Here is a 27,206-nt window from a genome sequence, read left to right on the forward strand (position 1 = left end):
TCCCTTTCAGATCCCGTTCCGGAGTTTTTCAGATCTCACTACTGGTCCCACCATCAGCTCACCACAAATGGCCAGTCACCGCTGCTGCCAGTGATTGCCTGTGGGGGTATATCTGGTGTGTTAATTCTGGGACCAGGAAGATGAGAGACACTGAGGGAGCGGTAGATAACTGGGGTTGGTCCAAGCCATTTAAAGGGATCAATCAAGGCAAACCTACATTAAGACTTAAGAGTATCTCTATGTAGGATGCACATCTCCATACATGAGCCGGATTTGTTTCCTTAAAAAGTAGCCCACAAGTTTTGGCACGATGGGCACGGTTCCTATTCGGGAAAGCTGTCCTACTCGGAGATGTGCTTGCTTCATGATGTAATTTTGCCCTGACAGATTCTCTTTAAGAATAATTTTCATAGGTTGGTTGTTTTTTTGTACATAATGAACTAACGATCATATTTTTTTGGTACTGAAGGTTCCTCCCAGAACACAAGAAGATCTCCATGGAGTGTCTGGTCCACCACAAAAAAGTGGACATCCATTCACAAAATGAGAATGCAAAAGTTTCAGCTACCGTTTTTGGTCAAGTAGAGGAGCAGATGACCCAACCTTGGAAGGAATCAATTAATCTCATGATCCCACCAGTGGAAAGTCTTTCTGTAGATGACGGCCAAGCGATATCAGAACCATCCACCTCCAATTTCACCGCCGAATCTCCGAGGCCTCTGCATATAGTCTGGCCTCACAGATGGTAAGATATATATATATATAATTTTTTTTTTCCAATGTGTGTGGACATATGTAGATAAATATGTTTGAAGATTTATTTATATGTACAACTTTATGGAATAACAAAACCGACAATCTGTTTCTTTTTTTTTTTTTTTTTCATTATGGTTGTGCTCATTGACTTTGTATCCGTCGGCTTTCGGCTTTGTCCTCCACATCCCCAGCCTTAATCCTGGTTTTCATGCTATATTTTATTTTACACCAATTTTTTTATTTATTTTATTTTTTTTTTGTAAAAACTGGAGGAATTGTGACACATAATCGCTACAGAACATATACTTATAAACTTCAGCTAGCCCCGGAAAAATAAATTAGGATTTAAAAAGGTAAAATGTCCCGATAATCTTGCGGTATTGGGCACGAACATTTTAATCTAGTTTTTATTCCTCGCAGTTAGTTTAATCTGCATGTGGCCTGATTAGACTTCAATTCATCCACAGATTACGGGCTGTTTATTGCAGAGATGCTGAGCTGATCACTAGGTCACATTTACTGAGAGCAAATGTTTGCAGGTGAACTAATAAGTATACCACACCGACAGGGTAAATCGCCTTTACAAAGGATTTGACTTCCAGTGCATAAATTCCAGAAGCTCTTGCAGATCATCAGCAGCATCTGCTACCTAAAAGGATTTTCATCTCCCTTTCGAAATGTTCCAACATTAAATTTAGGGATTGCAAGTCGAATCTGCCTTTTTGGATTTGTTTAATCAACTTCACACTTCCGGTTACACATTTCTATTCACGTTTAAAGAGCCCTCCGTCACTAAGACACAGCTGCATGCTGAGGTGCCACCGAATGCACTTGCTAAATCCCACCACCCTATCTGGGCGCTTACCCTTAGAATGGACCCTGTGCTCAGTAACCCTATCCAACACCTTCCCAACCCCAGCTTAGCCCAACCGTCCCTGAGTCCATCCATCACAGGACTCCTTCCTTCCTCTGGCCGAGGCACTCTCTTTGTGTCATGTTCCCTGTTCCGTTCTGTTGCCTCTCTGACTTGCTTACTTGGCGCCATACTGCCAGGCATCCTGTCCTAGGACCCGTGTCCTGTAAATCACTCTGCCCTTCTATCGCTTTTTCTTTCTCTGCTCAGGATCATGCTATCCACTTCCTCGATCTCCACTCACTTTGGGGACACTCAACTCATGTGGCTCTGCTGAGTACTCAGACCAAATGTCTGCTCTAGCTGCAAGCTAGGCCCTGTCTGACTCACTACCAGGAAGTCCTCTCTGAGTCTGACTCACTACCAGGAAGTCCTCTCTGAGTCTGACTCACTACCAGGAAGTCCTCTCTGAGTCTGACTCACTACCAGGAAGTCCTCTCTGAGTCTGACTCACTACCAGGAAGTCCTCTCTGAGTCTGACTCACTACCAGGAAGTCCTCTCTGAGTCTGACTCACTACCAGGAAGTCCTCTCTGAGTTTGACTCACTACCAGGAAGTCCTCTCTGAATCTGACTCACTACCAGGAAGTCCTCTCTGAGTCTGACTCACTACCAGGAAGTCCTCTCTGAGTCTGACTCACTACCAGGAAGTCCTCTCTGAGTTTGACTCACTACCAGGAAGTCCTCTCTGAATCTGACTCACTACCAGGAAGTCCTCTCTGAGTTTGACTCACTACCAGGAAGTCCTCTCTGAGTCTGACTCACTACCAGGAAGTCCTCTCTGAGTTTGACTCACTACCAGGAAGTCCTCTCTGAGTCTGACTCACTACCAGGAAGTCCTCTCTGAGTTTGACTCACTACCAGGAAGTCCTCTCTGAATCTGACTCACTACCAGGAAGTCCTCTCTGAATCTGACTCACTACCAGGAAGTCCTCTCTGAGTCTGACTCACTACCAGGAAGTCCTCTCTGAGTCTGACTCACTACCAGGAAGTCCTCTCGGAGTCTGACTCACTACCAGGAAGTCCTCTCTGAGTCTGACTTACTACCAGGAAGTCCTCTCTGAGTCTGACTTACTACCAAGAAGTCCTCTCTGAGTCTGACTTACTACCAAGAAGTCCTCTCTGAATCTTACTCACTACCAGGAAGTCCTCTCTGAGTCTGACTCACTACCAGGAAGTCCTCTCTGAGTCTGACTCACTACCAGGAAGTCCTCTCTGAGTCTGACTTACTACCAGGAAGTCCTCTCTGAGTCTGACTTACTACCAAGAAGTCCTCTCTGAGTCTGACTTACTACCAAGAAGTCCTCTCTGAGTCTGACTCACTACCAGGAAGTCCTCTCTGAGTCTGACTCACTACCAGGAAGTCCTCTCTGAGTCTGACTCACTACCAGGAAGTCCTCTCTGAGTCTGACTCACTACCAGGAAGTCCTCTCTGATCTTGTACATAGCCTCTCCCTGGGCTAGTCTCAACTCTTAATGCTATCGATACCTACTCACTACCTCTTGCTGGGCAGAATTCAACTCTATCACATAACAATGTAAAACATTATAATGCATCACATCACAGCATATATCAACAAGGGGGAATGTGGGCACAACTTCCATCTTCTTATATCCGCATTAAGTGATGAACTTTCAAAAGGGTTGTTCAGTTTTAGAAACCCATTTTCATGCACCCAATTAGGGAATCCTGAGGTATAAAAGTGGATCCAACATCATTAGTCTCATTTCTTGCAGTGGAGAGCAGCGAGTAGAAGCCTCTCCCATTCTAGAGGACCTATCCTATCCTGCATTATACAATCAGCCCATTGATTTGAGTGGACTCTGTGTAATGATTAAGTTCTCCAGAGGTAGCGCTACATAAAAATTTAACAGACTGCAGTAGGGTCTTAGAATGGGGCACTTTGCAATCAATAAGGGATGTCCAAAGTGGAGAACCCCATTAAACTATTAAATGCAATGCAGACCTTCACACAGAATGTTTTTTTTATTGTTCATTTGTTTACTAAATGAAAAGTTAAGTAACTTTCTAAATAGTCTTAATTATAATACTTCTACCATTTTTCTGATGCAGAGTGTCTGTAAGCTCTTTATCTAACTACAGTGGCATGTAAAAGTTTGGGCACCCCTGGTCAAATTTACTGTTATTGTGAACAGTTAAGCAAGTTGAAGATGAAATGATCTCAAAAAGGACTAAAGTTACAGATGACAAATTGCCTTTGTATTTTAGGCAAAAAAAAAATATTTGTCAATTTTTACATTTTAAAAATTAGAAAAAGGAAAATGGACCGATGCAAAAGTTTGGGCACCCTTGGAGATTTGTGTGCTCAGATAACTTTGAACAAGGTTTCAGATCTTAATTAGCCTGTTAGGGTTATGGATTGTTCACTATCATCGCTAGGAAAGTTCAGGTGATGCAAATTTCCCAGCTTTATAAAAAGCTCCTCTAACCTTGTGCCAAAAAACAGCAGCCATGGGCTCTTCTACGCAGCTGCCGAGCACTCTGAAAATGAAAACGGTGGAGGCCCACAAAGCAGAATAAATCTATAAGAAGATAGCAAAGTGTTTTCAAGTTGCGCTTTCCTCAGTTTGAAATATAATTAAGAAATTGCAGTTACCAGGAACAGTGGAGGTCAAGATAAGGTCTGGAAGACCAAGCTAAGTTTCAGTGAGAGCTGCTCGTAGGATTGCTGGAGTTGTGGTACATTGTTCTACTGTTCAGAGACACCTCCACAAATATGGCCTTCATGGAAGAGTCAGCAGAAGAAAACCTCTCCTGAATCCTCGCCATAAAATTCAGCTTCAGAAGGATGCAACATCTAAACAAGCCTGATGCATTTTGGAAACAAGTCCTGTGGACCGATGAGGTTAAAATAGAACCCTCTGGCCACAATGATCAAAGGTATGTGTGGAGAAAAAAGGGCACAGAATTTCAGGAAAAGAACATCTTGCCAACCATTAAGCATGGGGGTGGATCAATCATGCTTTCGGGTTGTGTTGCAGCCAATGGCACGGGGAACATTTCACGGGTAGAGGGAAGAATGGATTCAATGAAATTTCAACAAATTCTTGATGCAAACATAACACCATCTGTAAAAAAGCTGAAGTTGAAAAGAGGATGGCTACTACAAATGGATAATGATCAAAATCCTCAATAGATGTCTTCAAAAGGCGCTATCTGAAGGTTTTACAATGACCCTCACAGTCCCCTGATCTGAACATCATTGAAAATCTGTGGCTAGACCTCAAAATAACAGGACATGCAAGGTGACCCTGGAATCTCACAGAACTGGAAGAATTCTCCAAGGAAGAATGAATGAAAGTCCCACAAACAAGAATTGAAAGACTCTTGACTGGCTACAAAAAGCGTTTATAAGCTGTGATACTTTCAAAAGGGGGCGCTACTAGGTACTAGCCATGCAGGGTGCCCAAACTTTTGCATCAGCCCATTTTCTTTTTTGTAATTTTTAAAATGGAAAAAATGAAAACATTTTTTTTTGTTGCCTAAAATACAAAGGAAATGTGTCATCTTTATCTTTAGGCCGTTTAGAGATCATTTCATCTTCAGCTTGCTTAACTGTTCACAATAACAGTAATTCTGACCAGGGGTGCCCAAACTTTTACATGCCACTGTAAATGCTCTGCAAAATTGTTACAAATCCGAAAGAGCTTTTGCTCCTGTTCTGACCGCTCTTTCTGTTGTCCCTCTCTTCCCTTTTCTCAGTGTTAAAAACAGCAGCTGGAGAGAGTTGCACACATATCTCCACAGTGTAGAGAGAGTGGGAAGTATGTGCAGACTCCGGGAGAGCAGAGAAAGTAGACTGTAAAAAGGGAATATTATATATGAAGAGGAAATAAGTGTAAGATAGAAGCTATGCTTATAAATAAGCTAATGAAGCAGCACCATTGATACACAAAGGACTCATACCTAGCAGATACTACTTGGAGAGACGGACACCTATCATTCAGCCTGTATTACTGGGAGAGATATAAATAGGACACACCCAGCCCAAATTACTGGAAATGACACACACATCTCACATCCAGCCCATATTACTGGAAGGGACACACGGATCTCACATCCAGCCTATATTAGTGGAAGAGACACACAGACCTCACATCCAGCCTATATTACTGGGAGGGACACACAGACCTCACATCCAGCCTATATTACTGGGAGAAACACACAGACCTCACATCCAGCCTATATTACTGGGAGAGACACACAGATCTCACATCCAGCCTATATTACTGGGGGAGACACACAGACCTCACATCCAGCTTATATCACTGTGAGAGACCTAGACCTCACTTCCAGCCTATATTACTGGGAGAGACACACAGATCTCACATCCAGCCTATATTACTGGGAGAGAGACACAGACCTCACATCCAGCCTATATTACTGGGAGAGACACACAGATCTCACATCCAGCCAATATTACTGGGGGAGACCTAGACCTCACTTCCAGCCTATATTACTGGGGATACACAGTTCTCACATCCAGCCTATATTACTGGGGGAGACACACAGACCTCACATCCAGCCTATATTAGTGGAAGAGACACACAGATCTCACATCCAGCCTATATTACTGGGAGGGACAAACAGACCTCACATCCAGCCTATATTACTGGGAGGGACAAACAGACTTCACATCCAGCCTATATTACTGGGAGGGACAAACAGACCTCACATCCAGCCTATATTACTGGGAGGGACACACAGACCTCACATCTAGCCTATATTACTGGGAGAAACACACAGACCTCACATCCAGCCTATATTACTTGAAGAGACACTCCCACAAGAGAAAAATATGAAACTTGGATCAGACTGCAAAGTGTATATCAGTGAGTCTGAAAAAGAAAGAAGGAATGAAAATTGTAGACAGTATGCCCGTGGAATTTTATTAACTAGGGATTACCATTTTATATGTATAAATACATTTTTTTCCACAGCTTGTAAGTATAACTTTTACTCCAACCATTACAAAGTACCTCTTATTACAATATCACTTTTTCACTGCCATGTTATGCTCAGACGTGCTATTCTAGTGTTATCATTAGAGTAACAGGTCTATTACTGATCACCATTAGTAGATTCTACTTCGAGAGCAAGTGTATCATAACACCAGACCCCTTAATTATGAAAATCTTACAGATGCTTTAAAGAGTAGTTGTCATTTCCAAAAACTTTTGACATGTCATAAGTTTTGATTGGTGAAGTCTGGGTGCACTGCCGGGACCTAACCATTCCCTGAAACAAAGGGCATAACTGCTGATCCGACCACTGCTCTCCCATCATCCGATTTTGGAATTTTGCTGGTTATTATTGGTTTGTTAACATGAACCTGTGTAACAGCTCAGCTAATCTCTGTTACTGCAGGACACAGCAAATCACCAAAGTAAGATCTGTGCAGACACTGAGCCAGCAAGAAAGAAGGGTATACTTCAGCTCTGAAATCTGCAGAATAATGAGCGCAGCTCCGCACGGCTGATGTTACGGGCAGGCAGACTAGGCATCTGCCTAGGGCCCTCAGCCAGTGGTGTGCCACTAATAGCGGCACACCGCTATGGGGCCCATGACTCATAGATGCCAATACAGTTGAAAGCAATGATGGAAGAGAGAGCATCATGTGAAGCTTCCTCTCCCATCATTCCCCCTCTGACTCTGACGCAGCGGCGCGATGACGTCATTTCATCGGGCAGTGGAGCTGCTGAGACCGGAGGAACAAGGAGAGGTAAGTACAGTATGTATGCAGTGAGTAAATGGTGGCCATAATACTACAGGACTGTGGGCCCGCATTATGCTATATGGGGGGGGGGGGGGGCTGCATTATACTATATGGGAGCATATGGGGCTGCATTATACTATATGGGGGGGGGCTGCATTATACTATATGGGGGCATATTGGGCTGCATTATACTTTATGGGGGGGCTGCATTATACTATATGGGAGCATATGGGGCTGCATTATACTATATGGGGGCATATTGGGCTGCATTATACTATATGGGGGGGCTGCATTATACTATATGGGAGCATATGGGGCTGCATTATACTATATGGGGGGGCTGCATTATACTATATGGGGGTTACATTATACTCTGAGAAGCTGCTTTATACTGTATGGGAGCTACATTATATTATATAGAGACTGCATTATACTATATGGGGGCTACATTATATTATATGGAGGCTGCATTATATTATATGGAGGCTGCATTATATTATATGGAGGCTGCATTATATTATATGGGGTTGCATTATACTGTATTGGGGGCTGCATTATACTATATGGGGGCTACATTATATTATTTGGGGCTGCATTTTACTATATGGTGGCTACATCATACTTTATGGGATGCTGCATTATACTATATGGGGTTGCATTATACTGTATGAGGCTGCTTTATACTGTATGGAGCTGCATTATACCTTATGGCAGCTACATTATACTATATAGGGCTACATTATACTATATGGGACTACATTATACTGTATGAGGCTGCATTATACTATATGGGGGCTACATGATACTGTGCATTGTACCATATGGAGGACTATGGGGAGTGTATTATACTATATGGAGGACTATAGGGCACTTTATACTATATGAAGGACTATAAGGCGCATTATACTATATGGAGGACTATGGAGAGGACATTGTACCATATGAAGGACTATGGGGGGTGCATTATACTATTTGGAGGACTATTGGCAGTGCATTATACTATATCGTTGACTATGGGGCACATTATACTATGTGGAGGACTATTGAGTTTGCATTATATTATATGGAGGACTATGGGGTGCATTATTCTATATGGAGGACTATGGGGTGCATTATTCTATATGGAGGACTATGGGGTGCATTATTCTATATGGAGGACTATGGGGTGCATTATTCTATATGGAGGACTATGGGGTGCATTATTCTATATGGAGGACTATGGGGTGCATTATTCTATATGGAGGACTATGGGGTGCATTATTCTATATGGAGGACTATGGGGTGCATTATATTATATGGAGGACTATGGGGTGCATTATTCTATATGGAGGACTATGGGGTGCATTATTCTATATGGAGGACTATGGGGTGCATTATTCTATATGGAGGACTATGGGGTGCATTATTCTATATGGAGGACTATGGGGTGCATTAATGCTGTCTATTCATCAAGTGATTGGATTGTTTATGCCGGAACAAAAATTACTGTTCTCAGCAGCACATCGCCAGGTCAAAACTGCAGATCTACTGCTGATAACATCATACTGTATGTTATCATTCTTCCTCAGCCGGTGTAAAGAAACCGGGAAACAAGCATCAAACGACTTCAATATTGTCGATCACACTCGTTTAATGGCTTTAACTCGGCGCATGTACTGTAAATACAACCGAAATGTTTCTGTGTGATGGTGCAGAATGTCCGCTTTTAGGGCTCCACTTTAAACTTTTGCCTAGGGCCACACTTTGTCTAAAACCGGCCCTGTAGCTCTGGAGTATAATACAGGATCAGTACAGGATCAGTAATGTAATGTATGTACACAGTGACTGCACCAGCAGAATAGTGAGTGCAGCTCTGGAGTATAATACAGGATGTAACTCAGGATCAGTACAGGATCAGTAATGTAATGTATGTACACAGTGACTGCATCAGCAGAATAGTGAGTGCAGCTCTGAGGTATAATACAGGATGTAACTCAGGATCAGTAATGTAATGTAATGTATGTACACAGTGACTGCACCAGCAGAATAGTGAGTGCAGCTCTGGAGTATAATACAGGATGTAACTCAGGATCAGTACAGGATAAGTAATGTAATGTATGTACACAGTGACTGCACCAGCAGAATAGTGAGTGCAGCTCTGGAGTATAATACAGGATGTAGCTCAGGATCAGTACAGGATCAGTAATGTAATGTATGTACACAGTGACTGCATCAGCAGAATAGTGAGTGCAGCTCTGGAGTAATAATACAGGATGTAACTCAGGATCAGTACAGGATAAGTAATGTAATGTATGTACACAGTGACTGCACCAGCAGAATAGTGAGTGCAGCTCTGGAGTATAATACAGGATGTAACTCAGGATCAGTACAGGATCAGTAATGTAATGTATGTACACAGTGACTGCATCAGCAGAATAGTGAGTGCAGCTCTGGAGTATAATACAGGATGTAACTCAGGATCAGTACAGGATCAGTAATGTAATGTATGTACACAGTGACTCCACCAGCAGAATAGTGAGTGCAGCTCTGGAGTATAATACAGGATGTAACTCAGGATCAGTACAGGATCAGTAATGTAATGTATGTACAGAGTGACTGCACCAGCAGAATAGTGAGTGCAGCTCTGGAGTATAATACATGATGTAACTCAGGATCAGTACAGGATAAGTAATGTAATGTATGTACACAGTGACTGCATCAGCAGAATAGTGAGTGCAGCTCTGGAGTATAATACAGGATGTAACTCAGGATCAGTACAGGATCAGTAATGTAATGTATGTACACAGTGACTGCATCAGCAGAATAGTGAGTGCAGCTCTGGAGTATAATACAGGATGTAACTCAGGATCAGTACAGGATCAGTAATGTAATGTATGTACACAGTGACTGCATCAGCAGAATAGTGAGTGCAGCTCTGGAGTATAATACATGATGTAACTCAGGATCAGTACAGGATAAGTAATGTAATGTATGTACACAGTGACTGCATCAGCAGAATAGTGAGTGCAGCTCTGGAGTATAATACAGGATGTAACTCAGGATCAGTACAGGATCAGTAATGTAATGTATGTACACAGTGACTGCATCAGCAGAATAGTGAGTGCAGCTCTGGAGTATAATACAGGATGTAACTCAGGATCAGTACAGGATCAGTAATGTAATGTATGTACACAGTGACTGCATCAGCAGAATAGTGAGTGCAGCTCTGGAGTATAATACAGGATGTAACTCAGGATCACTACAGGATAAGTAATGTAATGTATGTACACAGTGACTGCATCAGCAGAATAGTGAGTGCAGCTCTGGAGTATAATACAGGATGTAACTCAGGATCAGTGCAGGATAAGTAATGTAATGTATGTACACAGTGACTGCACCAGCAGAATAGTGAGTGCAGCTCTGGAGTATAATACATGATGTAACTCAGGATCAGTACAGGATCAGTAATGTAATGTATGTACACAGTGACTGCATCAGCAGAATAGTGAGTGCAGCTCTGGAGTATAATACAGGATGTAACTCAGGATCACTACAGGATAAGTAATGTAATGTATGTACACAGTGACTGCATCAGCAGAATAGTGAGTGCAGCTCTGGAGTATAATACAGGATGTAACTCAGGATCACTACAGGATAAGTAATGTAATGTATGTACACAGTGACTGCATCAGCAGAATAGTGAGTGCAGCTCTGGAGTATAATACAGGATGTAACTCAGGATCAGTGCAGGATAAGTAATGTAATGTATGTACACAGTGACTGCACCAGCAGAATAGTGAGTGCAGCTCTGGAGTATAATACAGGATGTAACTCAGGATCAGTAATGTAATGTATGTACACAGTGACTGCATCAGCAGAATAGTGAGTGCAGCTCTGGAGTATAATACAGGAGGTAACTCAGGATCAGTGCAGGATAAGTAATGTAATGTATGTACACAGTGACTGCACCAGCAGAATAGTGAGTGCAGCTCTGGAGTATAATACATGATGTAACTCAGGATCAGTACAGGATAAGTAATGTAATGTATGTACACAGTGACTGCACCAGCAGAATAGTGAGTGCAGCTCTGGAGTATAATACAGGATATTACTGTTGGCTAGGATAAGATGTACATACGTGTTCAATGTATAGATTTTGTTTGTTTCGTATGAAAAAATCAAAACTAAAACAGTTTCTGAACACGTAAGTATTCTTTGATCTCGCTGTTCAGGTGACAGCCACTTCTGTAAGGTTAATTATTTTGGAGTCCAGTTAATAATTTGCAAATGTAATTTTTGAAAATGATCATCCTGACGTTGATATCCATTGTACAGTCGTGTGCTCGTCATCAGTGTACAGAAGAGGCGTACAGATATTTTAATCCTTTTTTTTAGTTAATTATTGAGGAAGAAGAAGAGGATGATGATTTGGGGGAGGGTAGAAAAAGATAAATAAAATAAAAAGCTGCCTCAGCACAAGCAAATGCCAAAATGCAAAGCAACACATCCATCCTTTAGGGTAATATACTAGAACGGTGCAAAGTTAGACGCGGCCATGGCAGCCGCACAAGCAGCATTAGGGCTAATTTTGAAAATCTAGCGTGCAGTCAATTTTACCGACGCCTGGGGACATACAAGGTAGAAGCTGACAAGAGAACTCATTTTGTTTAGGTTATTTAGTGCTATGCATCATCCGTGGGCTCCTCCGTGACACGGCGCCGGCGATATAAAGCAGAATATTATCACACACTAAAAATTTATGTTGACATTAGATATTTGTTCAATATGTCAGCAGTATTACTTTCATAATCAAAAGAGTGCGGGAAGAGGAGAACGCGCAGCTCCCCGCTCCTCGCTCGCAGAGATCTATCTTTTTAATAACGCTCTATAAGGTTAATATAGTTTACCTTTGAGAGTATACAATGAAAACAAGCAGGGTTAGCAGGAAAAATGACAGAATCCATCCACCCGAGCTGTTTGTTTGCCATTACCTATGTGAACCATGTCAGGGTTTTTTTTTTTTTTTTTCCGTGGCCCGCATCTGATAGCTATTTGTTGTACAGAGAAACGCGGCATTAAAAAAAAAAAAAATCAAACTCTTAATACTATTGTGTGCCCATAACCATCTGTCACTGCTAGCCTGGAGATGAGGGAAGATTACCAGGAATAAACACGAGGCTGCAGAGCATTGGTAAAGCCTTGAGGCAAGAAACTCTTGTGGGGACATCAAAGACATTCTAATTCTGAGGCAGTCAAGGATTACAGTGTGTAACCTGTGCTGACAACAGATAAATGAGCGACAATATTGTGCCAGAACGGCTGGCTCCTGCATCCAGCACCGCGGCCCACGATGACGACGACGACAACGACCATGAAGATTTGATCTCCGCCGATGGACTCTTCTTCGGATCATTTTTCCCATAATAAAAATAAAATAATAGTAATAATAAAATATATATATATTTTTTTTTTTCCATCTCGGAGACATTTACAAGCTAGCAGGGGTAGCAATCAAGTTTCTTTAAAATTCAACCGTTCCAAGCCCATTAGAATCCGCACACAGCAAGGTTCTTTCGACAAGTATCCGGAGACTATGCAAATACGAAAGGATTGAACTCCTGCCCTTTAATGTTAGGATGCTTTGTTATCTGATTTATGGAAATTTCGGCCGGTTGGAAATACCGTTTAAGAAAAAAAAAAAAAAAATTCTATTTGATTTTTTTTTTAATTGACAAATATAAATTACAAAATAAAAAAAGATTCCGGCGAAAGAGAAGGAGGGGTGTAGGGGGGGGGGGGAATGAAGCGTCCTGTGTTGTCTTTTGAGTTATTGGTTTGATTAGAACGGGAGGAAAAGAGATGATCATTTGGACAGCGTAGGGGGGGCGAAAAGAAAAAAAAAAAAAAAGTTGGAAAAGTTGTCAAACTTTTTGAAGAAAATGTAAAAGTGATAAAATAATGGGAAAAAATAAATGGGGGGCAAGTCAAGGGGAGGGTCTTTTAAATTTGGAGCAGATGTGCAGCGTTAAGGTAAAGGTAGCACTGTTGGCATATGCATAAGAGATTAGCTGGGGTCACCTTCACTACCGGTCCTTGTCATTGCAGGACCCTTATTACAATACTAGATGGTGGCCCGATTCTAACGCATCGGGTATTCTAGCATATGTCTCCCGACTCTCCTTTATAATGCCCCATGCAGGAAGTCACATCCCCCGTATATAATACCCAATGCAGGATGTCACATCCCCCGCATATACCGTATATTCCGGCGTATAAGACGACTTTTGAAGACTGAAAAATCTTCTGTCTAGTCTGGGGTCGTCTTATACGCCGGTAATGCTTTTGAACTTTCAGAAATTGACATGCGGGGATACTCTGGGGGTGTTAATAAGCTGCCGTGGCCGTATCCCTGCCATGTGGGAGTTAATATAAGGTGGAGGGAGTTAAAATACGGCGGCGGTAGGTCCAGACAGTCAGCGCTTCTGTGCTGAAACTGACACATCGCTGCGTATTCCCAGCTCCGGACACAGCGCAGGGCTTCTGTGCCGACAGCTTTCACTTGTCACAGAAGCGCTGCGCTGTGTCCGGAGCAGGGAAGTTCGCATCGCTTCTGTGACAATATATGAAAAGCCGGCAATTCAGCAGCGGCATAAGCCGGCACCCGACAATTTAGAATAGAAAGAATAGAGCATCACACATAGATTAGATAGATAGAAACATGTCAGTCACATATATATGAAGTACAGTGACAGTGTTGCTTACTGTACTTGTCATTTAGTGTAAAGGATTTATTAAAACAAATAATAGTGTTTTCATGCACCGTCTCTTTAAAAAAGCCGGCCGGCATTTCAGCATCTGTACCCGACAATTTATAACAGAAAGATAGAGCATCACACATAGATTAGATAGATAGAAACATGTCAGTCACATATATATGAAGTACAGTGACAGTGCTGGTTACTGTACTTGTCATCTAGTGTTAAAATAATGGATTTATTTAAAAAAAAATTGGCGTGGGGTTCCCCTTAATTTTAGTCTCTAGCGGAGGTTAAGCAGACGGCTGGGGCAGATGTTTGAAGCCTGGGAAGGGGGTAATACCCACGGAGCTTCCCAGGCTACTAATATCAGCCCCCAGCTGAATACATAGCCTTTACTAGCTATTAAAATGGGGGACCCCCCCAAAAAAATGACATGGGGTCCCCCCTAATTTAATAGCTAGCAAAGGCTAGGCAGACAGCTGGGGGCTGATATTAATAGCCCAGGAAGGGAGCCATGAATATTGGCCCCCTCCCAGGCTAGAAACACCAGCCGTCAGCCGCCCCAGAAATGGCGCATCCATAGGATGCGCCAATTCTGGCACTTAGCCTCGCTCTTCCACGCTGCCCTGGTGCGGTGGCAGGGGGTAATAGGGCTGGGGTTGATGTCAGCTTATAATGCCAGCTGACATCAAGCCCAGGTTAGTAATGGAGAGGCGTCTATAAGACACCCCCATTACTAACCCCATAGTAAAAGTTAAAAAAAACACAAACACCCAGAATAAAGTCCTTTAATTGAAATAAACACACAATTCTTTATTGTTCTAAATTAAACCATACTTACCATCACGCCCATTCCAGCTGAAGCCAACGATCTCCTGCAATAAAAGTAAAATAATAAAGCAACCTCATCCTTACCTTTCCATGGTTCCCAGGACAGCTTCAGCTCTGCTACATCGAGATGACAGGCTGGACCGCAGCAGAACGCCGCCATCCAGCCTGTCATCCCGCAGACACTGAGAAGCGCAGGCATGCTTGCGCTCCTCAGTGTCTGGCTGTGACGGCATCCAGATGAGCCGACAATGAACTCAGCTCACCTCCTGGACGTCCGTCACTGACAGCGTGGGAAACTTCTACTGCGCATGCGGGGAGCAGGAGAATTTTCCCACGCTGTCAGTGACGTGCATGAGGTGAGCCGAGTTCATTGGACATGATCTCGGCTCATCTGGATGTCGTCACAGTCAGACACTGCAGAGCGCAAGCAAGCCTGCACTTCTCAGTGTCTGCCGCATGGCAAGCTGAACGGCAGCGTTCTGCTGCGGTGCAGCCTGTCATGTGAATGTAGCAGAGCTGGACCGGTCCTGGGAACCATGGAGAGGTAAGGATGAGGTTGGTTTATTATTTTACTTTTATTACAGGAGATCGTTGGCTTCAGCTGGAATGGGCGTGATGGTAAGTATGGTTTAATTTAGAACAATAAAGGATTGTGTCTTTATTTCAATTAAAGGACTTTATTCTGGGTGTTTGTGTTTTTTTTAATTACTTTACTAGAAATTCATGGTGGTCATGTCTAATATTGGCGTGACCCCATGAATTTCGGGCTTAGGGCCAGCTGATAATGCCAAGCTGGCCTTAACCCCTTTATTACCCAGTGAGCCACCGCACCAGGGCCCTGGATGAGTTGGGTACAGCGCCAGAAGATGGCGCTTCTATGAACGCGCCATTTTCCGGGGTGGCTGCGGACTGCAATTTGCAGCGGGTGGGGCCCAGAAAGCTTGGGCCTCCCTGCGCTGCGGATTCCAGCCCCCAGCTGCCTAGTTGTACCTGGCTGGACACAAAAATAGGGCGAAGCCCACGTCTTTTTTTTTTTAATTATTTCATGAAATAATTAAGAAAAAAAGGGCTTCCCTATATTGTTGTGTCCGGCCAGGTACAAATAGGCAGCTGGTGGTTGGGGGCAGCCCGTTCGTGCCTGCTGTACCTGGCTGGACACAAAAATATGGCGAAGCCCACGTCAACATTTTTGGGAAAAATTAATTACAAAATTAATAATTTAGGGACTGCATCTTTATTAACCCCTCAATTGTCATTTAGTGTTAAAATAAAGGATTTTTTAAAAAGAAAATTGGCGTAGGATCCACCATCATTATAGTCTCTAGCGGAGGTTAAGCAGACGGCTGGGGCAGATGTTTGAAGTCTGGGAAGGGGGTAATACCCACGGAGCTTCCCAGGCTACTAATATCAGCCCCCAGCTGAATACCTAGCCTTTACTAGCTATTAGAATGGGGGACCCCCCCAAAAAATGACGTGGGGTCCCCCCTATTTTAATATGTTTATGAGTGACAGTTTTCCTGCTATATACCTGCATGTCATAAGAATTTAAATTAAAAAAGGACCATGTTAAATTCAAATCTGTTTTTTTTAAATTTTTACCGGTGTTTGGTATGCGTTGGAAAAGGGGTAGTCTTATACGGTGAATATATCCTAAACTCTATATTTTAACAGGAAAGTAGGGGGGTCGTCTTATACACCAGGTCGTCTTATACGCCGGAATATACGGTAATACCCAATGCAGGATGTCACATCCCCCGCATATAATGCCCCATGCAGGAAGTCACATCCCCCATATATAATGCCCCATGCAGGATGTCACCTCTCCCCCATATAATGCCCCATGTAGGATGTGACCTCTCCCCCCATATAATGCCCCATGTAGGATGTGACCTCTCCCCCCATATAATGCGCCATGCAGGAAGTCACCTCTCCCCTCCATATAATGCCCCATGCAGGAAGTCACCTCTCCCCCCCCCATATAATGCCCCATGTAGGATGTCACCTCTCCCCCCATATAATACCCCATGCAGGATGTCACCTCTCCCCCATATAATGGCCCATGTAGGATGTCACCTCTCCCCCCCATATAATGCCCCATGCAGGAAGTCACCTCTCCCCCCATATAATGCCCCATGTAGGATGTCACCTCCCCCCCATATAATGCCCCATGTAGGATGTCACCTCTCCCCCCCATATAATGCCCCATGTAGGATGTCACCTCCCCCCCATATAATGCCCCATGTAGGATGTCACCTCCCCCCCCCATATAATGCCCCATGTAGGATGTCACCTCTCCCCCCCATATAATGCCCCATGCAGGAAGTCACCTCTCCCCTCCATATAATGCCCCATGCAGGATGTCACCTCCCCCCCATATAGTGCCTGTAGTGCCGGCGTCCCTGCCCTCTGCTAGGCAGGGACGCTGTTCTCCTCACCTCTCTGCTCCGTGCCCGGCGTCCTCCTCCCGCTCTGCTGGCAGCGCGCGCTCCTTCCCGGCCACTGTGCTTAGGGCGCGCGCGCACGCTCTCCCTCCCTCTTAAAGGGGCCGCGCGCGCCGTCCTAAGGAGTCCCCGGCCAATGGCCGGAGGACTTCACCATATATAAGGCACCTCCTCCAAAATGGAGGTGCCCGAGCAATGTTGTTGCACTGTTCACTACTCTGCTTCAGCCCTCAGGTCCCGTTGCCAGTTACCTGCCAGTTACCTGCCAGATTCCTGCCTGATTATCTGCTACCTGCCTGCTAGTCTGAGGTCCGACAGTCTGCCTTACTTCTCCTGTCAGTCTGTCTAAGGACCAGCCTGCCCGCTCACCTGGGAGCGCACATCAGCCACCTGCCTGCTTGCCCGAGGTCCGACGGTCTGCCTTCCAACTCCTGTCAGTCTGTCTATGGACCAGCTTGCCCGCTCACCTGGGAGCACACACCTGCTACCTGCCTGCTAGTCTACCTGGAGGCTCCGCCGTCACGTGCTGTGACCACCTGCCTGTCCAGTGACTCCTGCTCGCTCACCTGGGAGCGCTCATCAGCTGCCTGTCTACTAGCCTACCTGGAGGCTCTGCCGTCACGTGCTGTGACCACCCGCCTGTCCAGAGACTTCTGCCCGCTCACCTGGGAGCGCTCATCTGCCGCCTGTCTGTTGGTCTTCCTGGAGGCTCCGCCGTCACATGCTGTGACCACCCGTTCATCCAGAGACTCTCGCCTGCTCACCTGGGAGCTCACGTCTATCATCAGCCGCCACAGGTCGTACCAACCCTTTACCTAGAGACTGCCCCGGTCACTTGCCGTGACCATCTGCCCGTTCATCCAGAGACTGCCCCGGTCACTTGCCGTGACCATCTGCCCGTTCATCCAGAGACTGCCCCGGTCACTTGCCGTGACCTCCAGCCCGTTCATCCAGAGACTGTCCCGGTCACTTGCCGTGACCTCCAGCCCGTTCACTCAGAGACTGTCCCGGTCACCTGCTGTGACCTGCCCGTCTTCCCTGGTCGCCACCCGCTCCCTTACAAGGACTGCCCCCTTGTATAGTAGCTCAGAGGTTCCGCCTCCCAGACCCGTTACAGTTTGCTCGGGCCATGGAACCCGGTGGCACCCAAGCTCCCTCGCTCTCGGACCTGTGTCATGAACTGTCCCGTCAAAGGTCCCAACAGGAGTCCATCCTGGGTCACCTGTGGAATGTCAATACTCGCCTGGACACTCTGACTGCTCCACCAGCAACCTCCGCCAGTGCCATGTCTCGCAGTCCGGCAGCTCCGCTGCCCACTAATACCATGGTATCCTACCCCGGACCCCGGCTTTCTGCACCTCCTCGCTTCGGAGGCGACTCCGCCCAGGCTCGGGGCTTCATAAATCAGTGCACCCTGCATTTTGAACTATTGTCCTACCAGTTTAACTCCGACCGGGCCAAGATTGCATTCATCATGTCCCATCTCACCGGGGAGGCCCTGGCCTGGCTAAATCCTCTATGGGAGAGAGGAGACCCCCTGGTGTCCAACTTGCCTGCTTTTCTCACGGCTTTCCGGAAAGTCTTCGACGAACCCGGACGGAAGACCTCATCCGCATCATCACTGCTACGCCTCCGTCAGGGAAGTCTCACCGTGGGCCAATATGCCATACGGTTCCGTACCCTTGCCTCGGAGCTGGCCTGGGATAACGACGCTCTGGTATCCGTCTTCTGGGAGGGTCTGTCCGGCCGTATTAAAGATGAACTTGCCGGTCGGGACATTCCTACCACTCTCGATGACCTAATAACTCTTGCCACCCGGATTGACCTACGGTTCCAGGAGCGTGCCAAAGAAGTCACCCGTGAGAGGAGGTTACCACGTCTAGCTCCTACTTTTCAGAAACCCGTCACTCCCTCCGTCTCTACCCAGGTACACTCTCCTGAGCCTATGCAGGTCGACCAGACCAAGATGGTCAAAATCCGTCAGGACTTACGCCGTGCCGAGGGGAGCTGCTTCTACTGTGGCAGTAAGGAGCACCGGATCCGTGCCTGCCCGGAGAGGTCGGGAAACGCCTGTGTCTAGGTTCGCTCAGAGAGGTCGACCTAGACAAGAATAAATCCTCTCCATCTCTGCTGTTGTCAGTCTCAATCGTCTGCGGGGAGAACCGTTATTTCGAACTAGCCCAACTTGACTCTGGAGCAGCCGGAAATCTCATTTCACAGTCCCTGGTAGAGAAATACCGCATCCCCACCAAACCTCTGGCTGTACCCTTGTCTGTTGCTGCCGTGGATGGGGGTCTCTTACCACGCCCCATCCAACTCATCACCGAATCCATTACTCTGCAGGTGGGAATGCTGCATTCTGAGAGTATCTCCTTTCATGTTCTGCCTGGACTCTCTCACGCCCTCTTGCTAGGCCTACCTTGGCTCCAGAGACATGCACCCGTGCTTGACTGGCAGACCGGAGAAGTCCTTCGCTGGGGACAGGACTGCCATAAGACCTGTCTGGTTCCCGTCCATCCCGTCTGTCCTTCTCCTACCCCAGCTAATCTACCCGGACTTCCGATTCCTTATTGGTCTTATGCTGATGTCTTTAATAAAAAGGAAGCAGAGACACTACCCCCTCATAGACCATACGACTGCCCTATCGACCTGTTACCTGGTACTACTCCTCCCCGTGGGCGTATTTATCCATTATCCGCTGCTGAGACCCGGTCGATGTCTGAATATATTGAGGAGAATCTGGCCAGGGGATTCATCCGGAAATCTACCACCCCGGCGGGAGCAGGCTTCTTTTTCGTCAAAAAGAAGGACGGCTCTCTCCGTCCCTGTATAGACTATAGAGGCCTTAACCAGATCACGGTGAAGAATAAGTACCCCCTTCCGCTCATTCCGGAGTTATTTGATCGTCTGAGGGGGGCTAGAATCTTCACCAAACTGGACCTCCGTGGGGCGTACAACCTGGTTCGTATCCGTCAGGGGGATGAATGGAAGACGGCATTCAACACCCGGGACGGCCACTATGAATATCTGGTAATGCCCTTTGGTCTCTGTAACGCTCCTGCCGTCTTTCAAGAGTTGGTCAACGACATCTTCCGGGACCTTCTCTACTCCTGCGTAGTGGTGTACCTGGACGACATCTTGGTCTTCTCTCCGGATCTCCAGACTCACCGGAGGGACGTTCGTCAGGTCCTGCTCAGGCTCAGGCAGAATCACATCTTCGCTAAATACGAGAATTGCCTCTTTGAGCAGACCTCGCTTCCGTTTTTGGGCTACATTATTTCTCAGACCGGCCTACGAATGGATCCAGAGAAACTGTCTGCCATCGAGAAATGGCCTCGACCGGAGGGGTTGAAGGCCATTCAGCGATTCCTGGGCTTCGCCAACTACTACCGCCTCTTCATACCACACTTCTCTTCCCGGACTGCCCCAATTTCCGCGCTCACCCGTAAGGGTACTAATCCCAAAGAGTGGCCGCCCGAAGCAGAGGAGGCCTTTCTTTCCCTAAAACAGGCCTTCTCTTCCGCCCCGGTGCTGCATCGCCCGGACGGCAACAAGCAGTTCTTCCTGGAAGTGGACGCCTCCTCCTCTGGAGCTGGAGCGGTACTTACTCAAAAATCATCTTCCGGGAGAATGGTAACTTGTGGCTTCTTCTCCAAACTCTTCTCCTCTTCTGAGCGCAACTATTCCATAGGAGACCGAGAGTTATTGGCCATCAAACTGGCATTGGAGGAGTGGCGTTACCTACTCGAGGGGGCTCTCCACCCGGTAATAATTTACACTGACCACAAGAACTTGGCTTACCTCCAGCATGCCCAGAGACTTAACCCGCGCCAAGCCCGGTGGTCCTTGTTTTTTGCTCGCTTTGATTTTGTTCTTCATTTTCGCCCGGCTGACAAAAACGTCAAAGCAGATGCCTTGTCCCGATCCTTTCTGGTGTCCGATCTCGAGGAAGAACCTAAACATATCATCGATCCCGCCAGAGTAATGCAGGTGGCTCCCGTGAGTCTAAATCGTCTCCCTCCCGTTAAGATGTTCGTATCAGTACCTGATCGGGAGAAGATCCTACACTGGGGTCACTCGTCTAAACTAGCTGGCCACGCCGGTCAGAAAAAGACCCTCCAGCTTATTGCCCGGCACTACTGGTGGCCTACCCTGCACAAGGACGTAATAGACTTTGTTTCTGCCTGTGTGTCCTGCGCCCGCAACAAAGTCCCGAGACACCTGCCAGCCGGTCGCCTCCTTCCGCTTCCTGTGCCTGCTGCCCCCTGGCAGCATATTGCTATGGACTTCATAACTGATCTCCCCGTCTCTGCCGGTTGTACGGTCATTTGGGTGGTCGCTGACCGCTTTTCCAAGATGGCTCACTTTATTCCCCTGCCAGGCCTCCCGTCTGCACCCGAGCTGGCTAAAGACTTTATCCGCCACATCTTCCGTCTTCATGACCTGCCCCTCCACATCGTGTCGGATCGTGGGGTACAGTTCACCTCACGTTTCTGGAGAGCCACTTGTAAACTGCTAGACGTCACCCTGGACTTCTCTTCCGCTTACCACCCACAGTCCAATGGTCAAGTGGAGCGGATCAATCAGAACCTGACCAGTTACCTCCGGCACTTCGTTAATGCCCACCATTCTGACTGGGTGGATCTCCTACCTTGGGCCGAGTTCTCCTATAACAATCACGAGAGCGAATCCTCCTCCAAATCCCCGTTTTTTGTAGTCTTCGGTCAGCATCCTCGGATTCCTTTTCCTGTCTCCACCTCTGTGGACAACCCGGCTGCGGAATCTCTCGTTAGCAAATTTTCCTCCATTTGGGAGAGTACCCGATCCGCACTCCTTCAGTCGTCCGAACGGATGAAAAGACACGCTGACAAAAAACGCCTGGATCCTCCACAATTTCGTCCTGGAGATAAAGTCTGGCTCTCATCTAAATATGTCCGACTCAAGATTCCTTCTTACAAGTTAGGGCCTCGGTTCATCGGTCCTCTGGAGGTCATTAGTCAGATCAACCCGGTGGCCTATAAATTGAAACTCCCGGCCAACTTACGGATCCCTAACTCCTTCCATGTATCTCTCCTCAAACCTGTGGTACTTAACTCTTTTTCCAAGTCTACAGGTACGCCTCCTGCTCCGGTTTCTGCTGAGGACGAGTTTGAGGTAGAGAACATTCTTGCCACCAAAAGGGTAAGAGGAAAGACCTTTTTTCTAGTAGATTGGAAGGGGTTTGGTCCTGAGGAGAGAACGTGGGAGCCCCGGGAGAACATCCATGCCCCTCTTATCCTAGCTAAATTTCTGTCTGGCCTAAAAAATGGGGGGCCTAAAGGGGGGGGTACTGTAGTGCCGGCGTCCCTGCCCTCTGCTAGGCAGGCACGCTGTTCCCCTCACCTCTCTGCTCCGTGCCCGGCGTCCTCCTCCCGCTCTGCTGGCAGCGCGCGCTCCTTCCCGGCCACTGTGCTTAGGGCGCGCGCGCGCGCTCTCCCTCCCTCTTAAAGGGGCCGCGCGCGCCGTCCTAAGGAGTCCCCGGCCAATGGCCGGAGGACTTCACCATATATAAGGCACCTCCTCCAAAATGGAGGTGCCCGAGCAATGTTGTTGCACTGTTCACTACTCTGCTTCAGCCCTCAGGTCCCGTTGCCAGTTACCTGCCAGTTACCTGCCAGTTACCTGCCAGATTCCTGCCTGATTATCTGCTACCTGCCTGCTAGTCTGAGGTCCGACAGTCTGCCTTACTTCTCCTGTCAGTCTGTCTAAGGACCAGCCTGCCCGCTCACCTGGGAGCGCACATCAGCCACCTGCCTGCTTGCCCGAGGTCCGACGGTCTGCCTTCCAACTCCTGTCAGTCTGTCTATGGACCAGCTTGCCCGCTCACCTGGGAGCACACACCTGCTACCTGCCTGCTAGTCTACCTGGAGGCTCCGCCGTCACGTGCTGTGACCACCTGCCTGTCCAGTGACTCCTGCTCGCTCACCTGGGAGCGCTCATCAGCTGCCTGTCTACTAGCCTACCTGGAGGCTCTGCCGTCACGTGCTGTGACCACCCGCCTGTCCAGAGACTTCTGCCCGCTCACCTGGGAGCGCTTATCTGCCGCCTGTCTGTTGGTCTTCCTGGAGGCTCCGCCGTCACATGCTGTGACCACCCGTTCATCCAGAGACTCTCGCCTGCTCACCTGGGAGCTCACGTCTATCATCAGCCGCCACAGGTCGTACCAACCCTTTACCTAGAGACTGCCCCGGTCACTTGCCGTGACCATCTGCCCGTTCATCCAGAGACTGCCCCGGTCACTTGCCGTGACCATCTGCCCGTTCATCCAGAGACTGCCCCGGTCACTTGCCGTGACCTCCAGCCCATTCATCCAGAGACTGTCCCGGTCACTTGCCGTGACCTCCAGCCCGTTCACTCAGAGACTGTCCCGGTCACCTGCTGTGACCTCCTGCCCGTCTTCCCTGGTCGCCACCCGCTCCCTTACAAGGACTGCCCCCTTGTATAGTAGCTCAGAGGTTCCGCCTCCCAGACCCGTTACAGTGCCCCATGTAGGATGTCACCTCTCCCCCCATATAATGCCCCATGCAGGATGTCACCTCTCCCCCATATAATGCCCCATGTAGGATGTGACCTCTCCCCCCCCATATAATGCCCCATGCAGGACGTCATATCCCCTGTATATCCATCCCCCCATAGTGCCCCATGCAGGTCCCCTATGGCCCCATACAAAAAAAAAAAAATCCAATACTCGCCTCCCTTCTCAGCTGCTTCTCTGGACTCCAGCGTAGCCGGCATGTTGACGCTGTGACCGGTCAGGAGAGAGCGCGGTGTAAAGACGTCACTGCGCCCTCTGACCTGAGACGTCACAGAGCATCAGCGGAAGACACAGGAGCTGCTGCGGAGGCACGGGGAGGGGTAAGTATGACGCCGGGGTCCTGATCGAGCGGGGGGAGGGATGGGAGGGGAGAGGGGGGAGGGGAGGGGAGGGATAAGTAGGACGCCGGGTGCCGGGGTCCTGATCGAGCGGGGGGAGGGACGGGAGGAGAGGGGAGGGGAGGGGCGTCACACTTGTCCTCGGGAGATAAGCGGCCGTAGATGCTGATCTCCCGACGATAGGCGCATGTAGGTCAGCGGCGCCTGCGGTCGGGGGACTTATGCTGCGAGTAGCCGGCTGCATCTCCCGGCTGCATTGCCGCTGACCTCCGTGCCGCACATGAGCCGCTAACGGCCGCCATGTTTTTCAGAAATGCCGCATCGCTGATTGGCCGCGGCCGGACCAATCAGCGACCCGGGATTTCCAGGACAGACAGACAGACGGGATAAGACAATTATATAGTAGATTAATCTTTTTCCCCCCTTTTCACAAGTACAGTCCCTGATGATGCCTTTCTATGGAGATTGAAACGCATCGGGAAGGATATTATTTTTTTCTATTAGATACAGGTTAGACTTGGGTACTGCCCTTTTCATGGCTGGAGCCACTGCATGGGGCACAACAAGGGAGCTTAGTGAAAGATAACTTTTCTCCTGCTCCCCTGTTGGCATTCCTCCATTGCAGAAATCGAGCGAAATTGAATCTTTTATTCTGCACTGGTAATTTTGGGCACTTTATTATCTTATATGGTTCCATTTTTTATAGCAATTTTTGTCTCGTGTCTGTGTCAATTGAGCATATCTCCTTTTAGCATTATTACTATTAAAAGTTTGGTTTTATTGTTATATTTGTATTCTCTCCTTGCTTATGGTTAGCACTGTTGCTTTGCAGCTCTGGGGTCCTAGGTTCAAATCCCACCAAGGACAACATCTGCATGTTCTCCCCGTGTTTGCTTGGGTTTCCTCCGTGTTCTCCAGTTTTTTCCCACACTCCAAAGACATACTGATAGGGAATCTAGATTGTGAGCCCCAATGGGGACAATGATGATGGCTGTAAAGTGTATCAGAATTAGTGGCACTCTACAAGCAAGCATAATAAATAATAAATAAATGTAGTCTCAGCCGACTAACAGGTGAAAGAGGTGCTTATGTGGGCGGCTCCTTCTATGATAATGAAATGTGTCGCCCCTCTGGGAGTCCTCTTTAATGCTCATGGAGGTTTTACAAATAGCAATGAGAGGACCCTTGGAAGTTCAGGTTCTGGTACCCACCCCGAACTTTAGTCCAACGTTCGGTTCTAGTACCAGAGCTGTGCCCGAAATCAAACCAGAACCCCATTGAAAATAATAGGAACTCGAACTTTGGAACTGGAAAATTCTTTCTCTCTCACTTCCCCCAGAATTCTGAATATTAAAACAGACTTCCGGGAGAAGTCCGTGTTCAGAGTTTAGCACCTGACACTGAGTGTCCGGTACGAACCCCAAACTTTTAAGTTCGGGTTCGCTCATCTCTATTCACAAATGTCACCATCTTCTTGCTTTTATAGACTAAGTAAAAAGACCCTTTAACAAGTTTTTATTTGGCACGTAAAGTTATATGACCGGTTAGGAAGTCCTGCTTCCTTCCAGTTTGCTCTCAGGTGAGGTTACAAGGTGCAGTTGCAAACCTTAGCTTCCTACTGTCTGTTACATGGCATTTGTGGGTCAAAACTAATAGTTAGCTCTTAGACCCCTAACGGGGTGCTGTACGATGTGTTTTTAGCTTGCTGGGGGTCCTCTTAAATCCATTGCTTTCTTTATCGCCTACTTTCTCTCTCTCTATTCTTATCCTTTCTTATTCATTTCTTTTCCTTCCCCCTCTTGTCCCCTCCTTTTTTTACTTCTTCCTTCAGAACATCTATTAGATTCATGCCTTATTGTATTACATAATAGATCCACATCTCTGCAACGTGACCATTACATCTAGTAGTAGACTGTGTCTGAGTGTCCGTCTCCAGTAGGCGCATACCCCCGGACGGCATGGGGGGCACTTTATGATGTGGTTATATACACAGATGTTGAATCTGATAAATAATGGCGGGTCCTATTTGGGATAATGAAAACTTAGGTGAATTTTATAAAATAGGAGAGCTGAGAGTATGGGTGGCAAGGGGTATACAATATATCTACCAACTGATGGATAATCAAAACATCAAAACCCTAGAGATGCTGAAAGAGGAATTTCACTTATTAGACGGACACAGCTATCAGTATACACAGGTTAAGCATGCGTTTATTAAGCAAAGGAAAATAAGGAACCTATCTGTTCAAAAACTCCCGCTCGGATGCACTGTCCACCCCGGCTGTGTCCACCTCTAACCAAGCAGCAGCCGCTCCGGCGGTACCTCAACCCAGTAGTGGTGTGGTACCCAACTCAGGACCCCGACTTTCTGCCCCACCACACTTCAGCGGTGATTCTGCTCTATGTCGGGGCTTCATCAACCAGTGCACGCTGCATTTTGAGCTCCTGGCTCATCAGTTTGCTTCTGACTGGTCTAAAGTGGCGTTCATCATGTCTCATCTCACAGGAGAAGCGTTGACATGGCTCAGCCACTTATGAGAGAGAGGAGATCCTCTGGTGTCTAACCTCAAGGTTTTTCTTGCGGCTTTCCGGAGGGTTTTCGATGAGCCTGGCCGCACATCTTCGACTGCCTCCTCTCTTCTTCGTCTACATCAAGGAAACCTCACAGTGGGCCAGTACGCTGTGCTTTTCCATACCCTCGTGTCTGAACTAGCCTGGAACAACGAGGCCCTGGTGTCTACCTTTTGGGAGGTCCTTTCTGGGCGGATCAAGGACGAACTGTGACAGTCGTGACATTCCTACCTCTCTGGACGACCGATGTCTTTGGTCACACAGATCGACATCAGATTCCAGGAGCGTTCTAAGGAGGTGATCCCTGA

General features: G+C 47.2%; 1 protein-coding gene across 13 annotated transcripts in view; it reads left to right on the plus strand.

Annotated features, from left to right (window-relative positions):
• Window positions 1-27,206, plus strand: part of GTDC1 (glycosyltransferase like domain containing 1) — a 471,831-nt gene that overhangs the window by 155,963 nt on the left and 288,662 nt on the right. For all 13 annotated transcript variants that reach the window (XR_012250686.1, XR_012250688.1, XR_012250691.1 and 10 more), the window contains one exon: window positions 470-745. Coding sequence is in view for 6 of the 13 variants with exons in the window: in XM_073647239.1 (XP_073503340.1) it covers window positions 470-745 (276 nt within the window). In the remaining 7 variants the exon portion in view is untranslated. The remainder of the gene's footprint in view (window positions 1-469; window positions 746-27,206) is intronic.

This window comes from Phyllobates terribilis, unplaced genomic scaffold, assembly GCF_046119375.1.
Source record: "Phyllobates terribilis strain yellow unplaced genomic scaffold, ASM4611937v1 Scaffold_9__5_contigs__length_417890890, whole genome shotgun sequence".
Lineage (NCBI taxonomy): Eukaryota > Metazoa > Chordata > Amphibia > Anura > Dendrobatidae > Phyllobates > Phyllobates terribilis.